This window comes from Microtus ochrogaster, linkage group LG5 (genome assembly GCF_000317375.1).
Source record: "Microtus ochrogaster isolate Prairie Vole_2 linkage group LG5, MicOch1.0, whole genome shotgun sequence".
NCBI classification, from domain to species: domain Eukaryota; kingdom Metazoa; phylum Chordata; class Mammalia; order Rodentia; family Cricetidae; genus Microtus; species Microtus ochrogaster.
This window is the reverse complement of record NC_022031.1, coordinates 18,242,604-18,256,451: the sequence shown is the minus strand read 5'-3', so window position 1 is coordinate 18,256,451 and position 13,848 is coordinate 18,242,604. Positions and strand designations below refer to the sequence as shown.

The following is a 13,848-nucleotide window of genomic DNA, read 5'->3' as shown; positions in this document are numbered from 1 at the left end:
TCCTCCCTATGTTCTGCGATGCCAGTCACAGAACAGTCTGCTTTCCAGTCCACAGTTCCCTGAGCCGTGAATTCTGAAGTGCTTCCCACCTCTAGGTTTGGTGGCTGTGGGACACCAGAGACACTCTGGGAGCCTGGAGACAGGAAGAAGGCTTTGATGGAAGTGACGGGAGGCCGACAGGAGGGCTTGGCAGAGCAGAGAGAGGGAATGTTGGGGAGTATTATTTTAAGGTGTGTTACTTTTGTTTATGTGGCATTTGTTTAACAACTCTGTGAAGCTGTGCTACTGTGCCTGTCCAAAACACCTGATGGTCCTAGTAAGGCGCTGAACGGCCAGTAGCAAGGCGGAGCAAGAATTGGCAGGGCTGGCAGGCAGGGAGAATAAATACGGGGGGAACTCTGGGAAAGATCTGGGAACGAGCAAGGAAGGAGGAGAACTTCAGGGGCCAGACGCAGAGTAAGAAGGAAAAAAAGGTATATATAGGAATAGAGAAAGAAAAGTCCTGAGGTCAAAGATATGATGGGATAATTTAAGAAAAGCTGGCAAGAAACAAGCCAAGCTAAGGCTTGGGATAAGCTTCCATGTGTGATTTATTTGGGAGCCAGGTGGTGGGCCCCAAAAGAGCCAAAAGGGGAAAGAATAAAATATCAACAAGGGACAATGGTTAAGATTTCCTCAAATGGTTAAGAGTCCTTTGTTTTGAATAATTTTCTAGTCTAGTCTTAACAAAATCAAAATGAATGGAATTTTTTTTTAACTAGTTGCAACAAATTGTGCATAGTTACCAATCTGGATGTTGGCAATAGACTCAGTCTGACGATCACAAAGTGGACTCACACCCAAATGGTACTTTTTCTCTATATCTCCTATAAATGAAGAGAGAGAGAGCCACGTTAAGATGGAGCAGCTCTGCGGTATAAATCTATTAGAAATAGCTTCTCTGTAAATTTACTGGGAGAACATCACACAATCCTCACGAGAGGATTAAACAAGTGACATAAAGCTTGCCAAGTTGATGTCACTATTTACGTGGACCAAATAAAATATTTCTTGTAGATGTTCTCCCCAAGACTAATTCTGTCAGTATTTTCAAACATGCCTCGCCTGCTCACATGGTCCTGTGCTCCACAGAGGTGAAGGGATGGGGTAACCGCAGAGCAATTTGCCTGCAGGGCCAGGTTTCCCGCCTACTGTACAGTCATGAGTGCACAGCGTCACTTAGTTCCCAAACATGCTCTGGGTGTTACTGGCCATGCACACACCAACCGTGAATAGTTGTTCACAACATAAAGCATCTATGGTGCGGCTCCTCTCCACACAGCACTGTAACCTGCCTTGGTGGAAGAATTCCTCCGTTACTTTTTCACTCCACTGCTTGCTTAGCTCCCAGCTCCGACAGGGGTTACAGATGTCAGCACATTTCAAGGCCATCTAGCAAACAAAATAGTAAAGCCGTGTTAGAAGAGAAGACCTGAGTTGTACCAAGCTTTAATATTCCCCAACAGTGAAGAACTCGGAAGAGAGAGAGCACCTGGGCTCGTAGCTCAGTATAGGGCATGCGTTCAGTGTGCCTGGGTCCAGAACCAAATAAAAACGGAAGTCAGCAAACAGGAAAATCCTGTGAGGAAAACTCATCCTGTCATATTAACTTTACGCTGCCACCCATCTACCAATTATCTGTGCAGACTGCTGGTCAGGAGGCTGAACCAGAACTACCCTCGGCAGTCCCAAGGAGGCACAATGACTGGATCAAAGTATCGACAACCCCAGAGAAACCATCTACTCCTTGCCCACTTCATGTGAGAATTCAGCAGAATAGGCAGCCACTGCTGACTGGGTGCCCTTCTTCACTCTTCCTCAGAAACCTCGGATATGAAAAGTACCAAAGTCACGTCCTTCTAGAAGGGAGCGTGCTAACCAAGGAGCTTCTCTTTCCTTACCACCCGCCCTGAGAAAACGGGCTGCTACAATATGTTGTTTTTGCTCTACCTGTCCCTCCCATGATTTACCCTGGAAACAGAATCTTTGCAGCTTGGACTTTACCTGTAGAACCAAATGCCTATGTCTGCCATCGTCAAGGTGTAAGTCACCTCTGTCCAAGTGAGATCTAAACAATGACAGGTACTCGTTCTGGCGGCTAATGTCTGTGGCTAGTATCAGAGCACCTATCTGGGTCTCCATCTGTTGCCTGGAGTTAGAGAAATAATAAAGGAGACAGTTATACTTTCTATTTATTTTCTCCCTTAAGCTTAAATATTCAGAAAGCTTTACAAAACCCTAAAATACCTGCCAGTTGCTTTAAACTTGATATATAAAAAAGTATTGTGAAGAATGCATTAAAAAAAGGGGAAACGGTCAATGAACACTCAAGTGCTGATTGAGAAACTTCTGAGGAATTTTCTTAGAAATCCCTGTGTGCACAGCAAACGACTGTCTTATCTTTTGGTGCCCAGGACCTAAAAGTCAGAAAATGATATAGAGAAAAGGCTAGCACATTCAACTGTCCCGAGACACTTTGGGAGAGCTGCTTAATAAAATCCTGATAAAATTCTACTCAGTAGTTGAATCAAGAGTGAGAGAGATGTTTAGTGATGAACGCGCAAACTCTTCTACCAGAGGACTTGGGTTGATTCCCAGCTTCCATGTATACTACCCACACAGTAACTGCAGTTTCGGGGAGTCCCTCTCTCTCCTGGCTCTCGGGCACCAGGAACACACGCATGCAGTGGTGAATGGATTTACATGCAGGCAAAGCTCCCATGCACAAAGTCAATCATCTATATAAGTATATTCGAATTTTCTGGAGGGAAACGCAATGTGTTAAAACGGAGAGATACACTGTGTCATTTTAAAAACTGCCTCATGGATAACAAGAGAAAGACACTTTTAAAAAAATGTCCTTACAGGGTTACAGCGCATCTCTGAGTTAACAATAAAGAGCCCTCAGCAAGGCCAGCGAGACGGCTCAGTGGGAACAGCACTTGCCTCCCAAACTCAGTGACTCCAGAGGAAGGAGACAAATGACGGCTGAGAGCAGTCTCAGGCCTCTGCACGCGTGTGTGCCCAAACACACATTTAGAAATAGGCGAAAAAATAAAACTGAATATTTGAAACAAATGGAGAAAGTATGAAAGACCACGCTGATAGGGAATGAGATGTTTTTGCCACCACTATCATGTTGGACTAACTGACATTACTGTTTTTTTTTTTTTTGTTAGGCCACTAGAATGGCCTATTTAGTATTAAGCTATTTTTCTAAGCTTTTTCTTCATTATTTTGCCCGACAGCTCCACAGGCGGTGCTAAGACTGTACTTCTGTGGCACAGGGCCTTGGGACACTTATGGTTGTGTTGGCTTCGAAGGTGTTTTGAGGTCTGGAGGGTCTGGTTATTCAGTGTCTACTTCCTGTGCAATCTTTCAGGTACAGACCTGATTCCTCTGTCAGCAAAGCATGAAGAGTTAGGTAAAAGCACCGGACCACTGTGTGTGGAGGTTTACAGTCCTCAGAGAGACGGAATATCTCTTGTAAGGTAAATAGCCAGCGAAATTCTAATGACTACCCAATAGGCTGGAGAGAGCTTTCTTTGGACTCAGTGCGTGAGTGTTTGGCCCACACTCGTGTATGTGCTGGGAGTGGATGTCTGAGGCACCGTGTGGCTGCTGGCAGCTAAGCACGTCCTCTCGAGAACAGCAAGTTCTCTTAACTGCTGAGCCCTTGCTTCAGCTCCACTATTTTGACAATTTTAAAAAAAGATACATTCAGCCAGGCAGTGGTGGCGCACGCCTTTAATCCCAGCACTCGGGAGGCAGAGGCAGGCGGATCTCTGTGAGTTCGAGGCCAGCCTGGTCTACAAGAGCTAGTGCCAGGACAGGAACCAAAAAGCTACGGAGAAACCCTGTCTCGAAAATTAAAAAAAAAAAAAGATACATTCAGTTTAACAAAACCTGAAAACTATGGAACACCTGAATAATAACATAATTCCCAAACCTTTATAAACTAACTTACTAACCAATTTTGATCCACCTTACCTGCTTTCCAGTGGCAAATGCGAGAACAAACCAGATTCTCTCAACAAGCCCACTGCCGATCTCCAGTGGTGGTTTTCCAGGACTGAGGTATTCTAGGAAGAGGGTTCTCTGTTACCTAACAGTCATTTCTGAGCATAAAAAGCATCTGTCAGCAATATTAGCTTGGTTAAAGCTTCAACAATCTTTGGAGACTGACTTCCACTACCTTTACCTCCTTCCAAACACTGAACAGCATGGAATGCCAAGTATTAAAGCATTATCACTTTATTTGTGGACGGGGGAATGTATCTGTGGTGTGAGCAGCGTGCACATACGCACGTGTGTCGAGGCCAGTGGGCAACCCTGGATGCCACTCCTCAGGAGCCATGCACATGGTTTTCTGAGGCCGAATCATGCTGGCCTGCACCTCGTCGGTTAGCTGGTCAGCTAGTGGGCTCAAGGGATCCTGTCTCTCCTCGGTGCTGGGTTTTAAGCCATACCAAAACAAAACAAACAAACAAAAAACAAATTAATTCTCAATGAGACTGTACTCACCTTGTATAAAGTTGCCAGATAATGGTTGGTTTTAATAAGGAAAGGCTGATTAACACCCGGGTGATCCAGATCATGAGTGGCAGCTGCAATTAAGCTCAGCAAGATATCCCAAGGAGTTACAGAACTGGCAAGCTAAAGTGTAAGAAAAGAAGAATTAATCACAAACACACCTGAAATATACTCTACCACAGGAGCCAGTAGGGTGGGGGGGCCTCCTCACTGCCTGTCGCTTCTTCAGTGGACTGCTCCTTAGTGCCATCAGGAGCCTGCCAGGTAATGGTTCATGGGACGGTGCAGCCTGCATGCTGTGATGCATGGTGTACTGCATGGTGTGATGCAGTGTACTGTAGGCTGCGATGCATGGTGTACTACAGGCTGTGATGCATGGTGTATTGCATGGTGTGATGCAGTGTATTGTAGGCTGCGGTGCATGGTGTACTGCAAGCTGTGATGCACCGTGTACAGGTTGTGGTGCATGGTGTACTGCAGGCTGTGATGCATGGTGTACTTCAGCCTGTGATGCATGGTGTACTGCAGGCTGTGATGCACGGTGTACTGCAGGCTGTGATGCATGGTGTACTGCAGGCTGTGGTCCATGGTGTACTGCAGGCTGTGATGCACAGTGTACTGCCTGATGGACAGTCTATCCTGATACTGCCTTTCTCCACACAACTAAAAAGAGCTAAGACAGGAACATTCCTCCTCAGAAACAATGACCCTAAACTGACAAACAGATTTGTTTATTTTCATCCTATGGAGGGATAGCCACATTCAGGACAGTGAAGTCATGCCAGAAAACAAATTTCATTGATAGCAATTTAATGTTACTCTTAGTAATTATCACCAAACTTAAACAACAAATAACCATAGTCAAAGTTTATTATAAGCTGACTGAAATCTTCTATAATAGAAGTAGTCATCTTGAGTGTCACCAGCTCTCATGAGGCAGCCCTTTCTGGAAACTTGTACTCGCTCTGGAAGGTCCAGGACACACGCTGCTTTGTGACCCATCCCCTTGATCTCTCCTTCAGCCCTGGCAAAGGGCACATCTGTGCCCACAGCCCTTTACGAGCCCTGCCACAGCTGCGCTCTGAACACGTTTTTATCCAGGTCCACTTTAGGATTATTTGTTCCCTGAGCTTCTACAACCTTGTAACCTAACAGGGACAATTTCTGAGCCGCAATCACTGATAATGCTAACATATGAAAGAGAGGATGTCGGTGAGATAATAAATAAATTCAAATTCAAATTGGGCTATTTCCTTCCCATGCCAAAGTAACTCTCTTTCTACCCCAGTCACACGCCACTGAGAGTGTGCATCTAGGAAGCTAGAGTGCCTGGAGATTCTGATTTACTGTTGGGGTGGGGAACCCAAGCCATGGCATGTGTATGAAGGCCAGAGAAAACCTTTCAGGAGGGGTGTTTTCCTTCTGCTGTCCAGAGACTGGCCGGGGCAGCGCTCTTAGTGATCACCACAACAGCCCTGGGAGGTTTCTAGATAGAGAATATACACGATTTCTCTTTGTATTTTACAAGTTAGTGCATGCACGAGCTCAATAAATATGGCAAAGTTAGTAACGAAAATGACTTCCTCCCCAGAAAATATGTGTTTAAAAATCAAACTTAAAAGCATAATATATTCATTAATTCTTTGAGAATTTTATGCCTGTATACAATGTGAGCTGATTATACTCACCCGACTCCTGCCTTTACTTCCTCCCAGATCTACCTCTCACCTCCCTACAAACTTCATGTTCTCTTTAAAAAAAAAAAAATGAATCCAGCAGAATCTAATTTGAGCTGCTCATATACTCATGGGCGTGGGGCCGTCCACTGCAGTACAGTCAACCTACAGGGCCCACACCCTTAGAGGGAATTCTTTCCCTGCCCAGGAGTCATCAACTGTCAACAGCTCTTCTGCTAGGGACAGCGCCTCCCCTGACGCATCTTCCCGAGCATGCTGACTTGATCTTGTGTGGGTCCTGGGAAGGAAAACATGGCTGCTCTGGCCAGGCCCTTCTGACCCCTGGCTCTTACAGTGTATCCACCCCCTCTTTCCCTATTGTCCCTGAGTCATGTACAGAAGGATATGATATAATTTAACTGTCCTATTTATGGCTGAGAAGTCCATAGTACTTCTCTGCACTTTGATGGCTAAGGCTGGCCTTGAACCCTGAACTTCTAATCCTCCCGCCCTCTCCCTTCAGAATGCTGGGGTTACATATGTGCATTATCATGCCCAGTTTTCTAAGCTGTTTAGAACAGAACCTATGGCTCTCCAGCAGGCCAAGCTGGCATTCTCCCAAACGATCTACATCCTTAGCCCTAAAAGCAAATTTTTAGAAGCACTAATAAAGATAAACAAAAGGGAGACTGTAAATCAAGCAGACTCTCCTGTGACACATACATGAATGGGCAAGGCAGTATACATGTAATGAACACCTAACTTATGAACACACATGGGAGTACATGTAATGAACACCCAGTTTATGAATGGCATGAGGTTATAAATATAGTGGCATGTCTTATTAAGAAACATAGTAAAGTATTCTATTCTTGTGATAAGAGTAGAGGTGGTAAAATAACAGAGAAGTACTTTCCTGGGGGAAAAAAATGGTAACTCGGATTTATTGCAAAAGACACAGAACTTCACAGTCTCAGGTAAAAGATGAAACATGCAAAGAAGCAAACAAAGTTTTTAAAACTCTGTGGGAGGGTTGAGGGTAGCCCAGTGGGTGAGAACAGTTGCCTCAGGCTGATGCCTAGAAATCCTCGAAAGGAAAGATCTAACTCCTAAATGTTGTCCTTTCTCCTCTCCACTCAAAACTGGCGTGCTCATGCCCCCCGCCCCCACAAATGCACAATAATAACAGTGAAGTCTGTGGGGGGAAACATAAAAGAAAGTCACATACTTAAAGTGGAAGAATGATTAAAAATTTTTCTGTTTAAAACTTTTATTAGAGGGGCTGGAGAGATGGCTCAGTGGTTAAGAGCATTGCCTGCTCTTCCAGAGGTCCTGAGTTCAATTCCCAGCAACCACATGGTGGCTCACAACCATCTGTAATGGGGTCTGGTGCCCTCTTCTGGCCTGCAGGCATACAGACAGACGGAATATTGTATACAAAATAAATATATATATATTTTTAAATTTGTTACAAAGTTCTCGTTTTCGAAATAAATAAAAAATTAAAAAAAACTTTTACTAGAACGAGAACTTTGTAACAAATATAAGTAATCTGATGATGTGTGCACATGTGTGTATGTGGGTGTTATGTGTGCGTGTAAATGCATGTGCAAATGTTGTGCGTGGACTTGCTATGGATGCTTGGAAATCTGAGGACAACCTTGAAGTGTTGCTCTCGCTCACCTAACTTCAACTGAGACCTAGGTCTCTGTCTTCCCACAGCACAAGCCAGGACAGCTGCCTGCCACGTTCCAGGGACTTCCCCGCCTCCCGCCTCTGCAGAAGTGCAGGGATTACAGACACTGCATCTAACTCCTACAGAGGCTCGAGGATTCAAACCCAGGTCCTCGTGCTGGCCCTCTGAACTATCTCCCCAGCTGTCCTAGTCGTCATCCCCATTACTGTGCTAAACACTAACTCCCGGCAATTTGGAGGGGAAGTTTGTTTCACCTAACTCTCCAGGTCACAACACGCCATCCACGGGAACTGAAGCGGGAGCCGCGGAGGGACGCTGCTTACTGGTTTGCTCAGGACCTCTAAGAAGAACACAGCGCAGGCCTATCTGCTTAGGGGTGGCACCACCTATACTGGGGGAGACCCTCCTGCATCAATTAAGAATTCAGAAAACACCTCACAGATCTGACCGCAGGCCAATCTGATCTGGACAATCTGCGCTTGAGGTCCCTCAGCCCAGGTCTGGTGTCAAGGTGCTAGTGGATGATTAATGTGCCTCCAGACACAACTGTTTAGAGTTTTTATGTAACCTTGAACTTTCTATCCTTCTGCGGCAGCCTCCCACGTACTTAGACACGTGAACCACCCCACCTGGCTAGGGGGATTTTTAGAAAGACAAATGTTGTTACTGAAGGGCTACTGATTCTAGTAATATCTGAGCTCTAGGGAATAGAAACTACAAATCTTTTAGTCTATGAAAGTCAGATTTCTGCATCTATCTGCAGAACTAGCTTCATGACCTTTTCCAACAAAGCAGAAAGCTAGTGAGGAGGGGCATCCTTTAGTGAGGTTCTCTGTTTGCTGGCAGTACGCTGATTTTCCTCTGTAACGGGCACCACAACGGCCATCATCATTTTAATGTAAGATATCAGCACCCTGCCCCAGCGGCCTGACATTGTGTATTTTCTACATTAGGCAGTAACATGATCCACAACGGATCTTTCAGGTCAAACTTTCTTCTTTTTCTTTTTTCTTTTCAGGTCAAAATTTCTACGTCACTGACACTTCTGTCACAAGCAGCCAGCCGGCCACTTACGACATCAGTAAACGTACAAAGTAAGGAACATTGCTCAGCAGATACCAGCTCCTGACAGGCTGGGGCAAGAGGAAGCTGCTGTGCACTTCAGTCTGGCCTAAAGCCCTTGGCAATCCTGCTGCTGCAGCTTCTCAAGTGCTGGGATTTACCGGTGTGAGTCACTACGCCTGCCTTAAAGTCAGGCTCTTATATCAACGGCCAGGACAAGATCAGTGTTTAAGCACTGTTCTCAAGTGGGCTTGCGTGCCTGCAAACAGACAGAAGAACACTTTTTCAGGCCTATGCCCCATGCTCCCAGGTGCTGCCTTGTCATGCCCAACAATCTCACATGGAGGATACTAGAAAACAAAGCTACATCTGTACTGAACAGAGCCCATGAGGGACTCAGTCAAATGTCAAACACTCACACAGAGCCCAGGATTCTGAGAGGTCTGGGCCCAGTTCTCTAGTTCCTCCTCTTACAGCCACATCAATCGTATGATCTCACTCTTATAGAAGAAACTTCTGAATTTGAGCTGAACCACTAACCTATAGAAATGTAAGTCCGAAGAAATTAATTATGTAGCGACTTTCACCTGAAGTCCCCGCCCGCTGCTTACCTTAGGCTCCTTTAGGTAACAGTGCATGGCCTGAGTAACATCCGCAGCATGGACTGCATTGTGGTAAGGATTTTGACTGTGGTAATCTTCTTGAATCATAACTGCATACACACACACACACAAAAAAAAAAGACTAAGTTTTTACTCTCCAAGAGGGACATCCAAGTACTGAAAAGTGGTCATCACAGATATTTTCCATGTGGCTATCAACTCAAATAGTCCACATTCTAAGAGATCTACTTCAATTCAGCCAGTCGCCAGCATTTTAATATCATGCCACAGCAGGGAGCATGCAGAAAAAAACACAGCTACAAGGCCAGTTGCTGTGTGGCCTGTCACACATGTCTGTCACTGACCCAAGTGTGCAGCTCCAGGATTGTGTGGTCCTGAACAGTTTGTTCTAGCTACACAAGTTCTCCTACAATCTTATTTTTAAATGGGCTCCAGTCACTTACCTAAAAATCGACGCAGTTTCACCATATCTAAATGGAAGTACTCAATCAATCCATGAAGACTAAATAAATGAAAGGTTAAACTTACTAGACTGTTTCCTAGAAAAGAAAGAGGAGAGGCCATGTTAGGAAGACGGGCAAGGTCAGAAGGCGACTACTCCAGACAGAGACTCCGACATGAACCTGGGAACGGCACCGTGACCACGCTGCAGCTCCTTACGTATACACTTTAAGTGTTAACAATCTTCATTCCATTCTAATGAAAAGGATGTTGCAGTTTCCCACAAAGAACGGAAAGATAAAATCTTTCAAGGACTTTCAGGTTAATTTTTTAAAGGCACCAAAATAATACTCAATAGTAGAGTATGGGAGAACTGAGCTACTGCACACGCCAATCCAACTTTACAAGCGCTTCACAGAAATTGCAAACCCATAGCACACAGCTTTGGCTGCAACCTTCTGAGGTGGAAACTGTTTATTTTTACTGAAACAGAACTAGGAAGGGACAGTCACCTTCTTAACGCTCCTAAAACAGAAGTTCTGAACTAAACCTCTCGCCTTTTCCGTATTTGAGCAGAAAATCTGAGAGCTCCTGGGGGATGGGCGGAATGATAAACTTTATCTGAAAAAAGCCACGACCAGCCCTGCCCTGCGATCTCACTGTTTTGGTGAAATGCTTCTGTCACTTTGTAAAGCACCTATTTCTAAGACTGTCATTCTTCTTAAAACTTTAATGTGCTTATTTCCCATCTCTTCCCTCATTTTCCACAGCCTCTGACTTATGTCATAGAAAAAACAATCCCCAAGCCTTTAGCTTCCCTTCCCTTAAACATAATTCACCCACATCTCCTCCAAGACAGAGCCTGGTCCACTTCACTCCTCAATCCATGCTCCCTTTCTCTCTTTCCTGTGATGTCTAAACGAGCACAAACACTGGACACACTGTCCACCCCGTGGACCTCCATCCACACACCGCCACTGGACACGCTGTCTGCCCCGTGGACCTCCATCCACACACTGTCACTGGGCATGCGGTCCGCCCCATGGCTCTCCGTCCACACACACGCTACCAGTGTGCATCCGCTTATGAATCCCCATCTCTACTATGCTTACTGTTCCCCTTCCCTGACAAAGCTCTCCAGGTTATATATTCTGTTAGATGTCTCAGGATTTTGGAGACTCCACCTACAGGACAAATATGCTATAGTAACAGTTAAACTGACCATTTTAAAGGGACTTAATCTCGTAAATTACTGTGTCATGGATAACAGTAACATATATGATGTTACATCTTTCTAAGTCTATGATTCTTGCTAAAATATGTAAAAGATACAACAAATGTCACACTAAGAATTTACAGTATTTAGGGAGGTTAACAAAGCATTAAGCAACAACCTATTAAGGCACTGTCAACAGAATCTACAGCTGAGCACAGGTCAACACGTAACAGTTCTGGAGCACCGTGGAGGCTCTGGTCAGTCACCGGGGCAGGCCGTGGGGGCAGGCCGTGGGGGCAGGCCATGGGGCAGGCCATGGGGCAGGCCGCAAGAGGATTTTTAAGTCTAACGTTGCTTATTATTGTGGGTTTGCACAAGTATGTATGATGGAATCACACATGCTACTGTGTGTGTGTGTGTGTGTGTGTGTGTGTATGTGTGTAGGTCAGAGAACTTAGCAGTTCTCTCACCTTTGTTGGGAACTGAATCAGGTCAGGCTTTTACAGCAACTCTTCACTTGCTCAATCATTTTTTGCTGGCCCATAGGGATTCTTAGACACATGCCCACACATGTGTGCACGCGCGCACGAGAGAGAGAGAGAGAGAGAGAGAGAGAGAGAGAGAGAGAGAGAGGGAACTCTCCGCTCCTCCTGTCTCCCTGTCCTCTCCCTTACCACCCAGAGAATACTAGAGTAGGAGATACAGACCACCACTGGATCAAGTAAGCAGGGACACGCGGATATGGTGCACCCAAATCAAACAGAGTTTTAGCTCGGAAAGGAAACATTCCAACCACATAGTACAAGCTGAAGAACTGTTTTCCTGCCCATTTGTGCAATTACATTTCTTCAAGTAGATCATCTCTAGGGCTCCCAAGGGGCAGTTGTTAGCTCCTAGAAAAGCCCATTCAAGGGGGGTGGTCTAAAGAAAGGGGGTCAGTGATGGGGACTGACAACAACTGTGGCCGGCAGAACCTGGCCTCTGACTAGCAGGCTGTATACTTTTTAAAATTAAATTTAGAAAAGAACAACCAACTATGTCAATGAATGACAGGCATCCCAGTAGCCCCCAAACAGGCTATGAGCTACCAGCTTACAAGGCTGGCCTGTAGCAGTGTGGCTGGTACTGCTCCATCTGCATCTACCTCATGGTAACTGAAGTCATGTTTGTGCTGGATTAGCAAGGAAGAATTCCCCAAATCTTGCAGGAGGTGGGCCACCTAATATTTTACTGTCTGTGTTTTAAAAAAGAAAACAAAAGAAAAGAAAGAGAAAGAGAAAAACAAGGCCGGGAGGAAGGCCAACTGCTTTCCCAGTAGGGTAGCCAGCTAGGGGGTGGGGAGAACAGCAGGGCACCCAACCCCCTACGGGGAGAACCGGGAGGAACAAAAAGGCAGGGGTGTCGGGGCCCTCTGCAGACAGAGGACCTCATGTACGCAGGAGTCTCATCTGCTTCCTGGCACCAGCACAGAGTCAAGCAGGGGTATGGAGAGGCCTTTTCTCTGCCCCCAATGCTTAGAGGAAATAAAGGGACATTCAGCAAACAGCAGCAGGACTCACAGAGCTGTGTTTCTTCATCCAGAGGGAATAAGGAAAGCAGGGCAGCGAGACGGTACAGAGGGTAAAGGGGCTTGCAGATGGAAGCCAGCGGCTCAGGAGAGAACCCGCTCAGCGAGGTGTCCTCTGGCTTCCACGTGTGCACGCGGACACGCGCAAACCCGGCTCCATAAGTACATACACACGTTTTCAGAAGGAAAGAAAAAGCAGGTATCTTCAGAGTACAGCAGGGGCACATCCGTCGATCCACCCTGGGCAACAGAAACACTAACTTCTGTGTGTCCTTTATTAAAAATCTACTTAGACAAAAAGGGTAGAGACGGCTGGCGTCACCAAGCATTCTGCCAAAGATTTTATTCTAAATAAAAAAGGTTTCCAAATAGAATCCACTTTTGGATCCCAAAGAAGTAAAAAAATAAAATTAAAAAAAAAAAGGCAATGCCAATAGCACATAAAACGGGCTGGGGGCAGGGCAGATTAGAATGGCCTGTGAGACATTTCTCTAAACCACTCTTTCTTGTCACTGATCTGAGAGCCAGGTTCTTCTCCAGTATGGGGAGGTAGGGTCAGGGTGAGGCTGAGGATGACATGCTGAACCTCTGCAGAAGATGGGGGGAAAGCTTGAGAAAGACCAACTGGTCAACCACGCCTCTGGGGTAACCCCACACGGGAATACTGTGTCCAAAGATGGCAGTGTAACCGTCATGCGTTAAAGAAACTTGAACCGTGGGACTGAACGATCATGTGATCAAACCGGACTCTGAATGTGGCTGACAATGGGGGCTGACTGAGAAGCCAATGATAATGACACTGGCTTTGTGGGAGCCTAGTCTGTTTGGATGCACACCTTCCTAGACCTGGAGGGAAGGGGGAGGGCCTTGGACTTCCCACAGGGCAGGGAACCCTGACTTCTCTTAGGACTGGAGAGGGAGGGGGAGGGGGAGTGGGAGGGAAATGGGAGGAGGTGGACAATTTTAATAAATAAATAAATAAATAAATAAATAAA

General features: G+C 45.7%; 1 protein-coding gene across 2 annotated transcripts in view; it reads right to left on the bottom strand.

Annotated features, from left to right (window-relative positions):
- Pde7a (phosphodiesterase 7A) overlaps nucleotides 1-13,848 on the bottom strand; it is a 99,704-nt gene that overhangs the window by 6,335 nt on the left and 79,521 nt on the right. For both annotated transcript variants that reach the window (XR_003378243.1, XM_005361902.3), the window contains exons 6-12: nucleotides 10,073-10,168; nucleotides 9,618-9,718; nucleotides 4,564-4,695; nucleotides 4,030-4,121; nucleotides 2,044-2,188; nucleotides 1,335-1,431; nucleotides 786-866 (exon numbers count right to left, since the gene is read on the bottom strand). Coding sequence is in view for 1 of the 2 variants with exons in the window: in XM_005361902.3 (XP_005361959.1) it covers nucleotides 786-866; nucleotides 1,335-1,431; nucleotides 2,044-2,188; nucleotides 4,030-4,121; nucleotides 4,564-4,695; nucleotides 9,618-9,718; nucleotides 10,073-10,168 (744 nt within the window). In the remaining variant the exon portion in view is untranslated. The remainder of the gene's footprint in view (nucleotides 1-785; nucleotides 867-1,334; nucleotides 1,432-2,043; nucleotides 2,189-4,029; nucleotides 4,122-4,563; nucleotides 4,696-9,617; nucleotides 9,719-10,072; nucleotides 10,169-13,848) is intronic.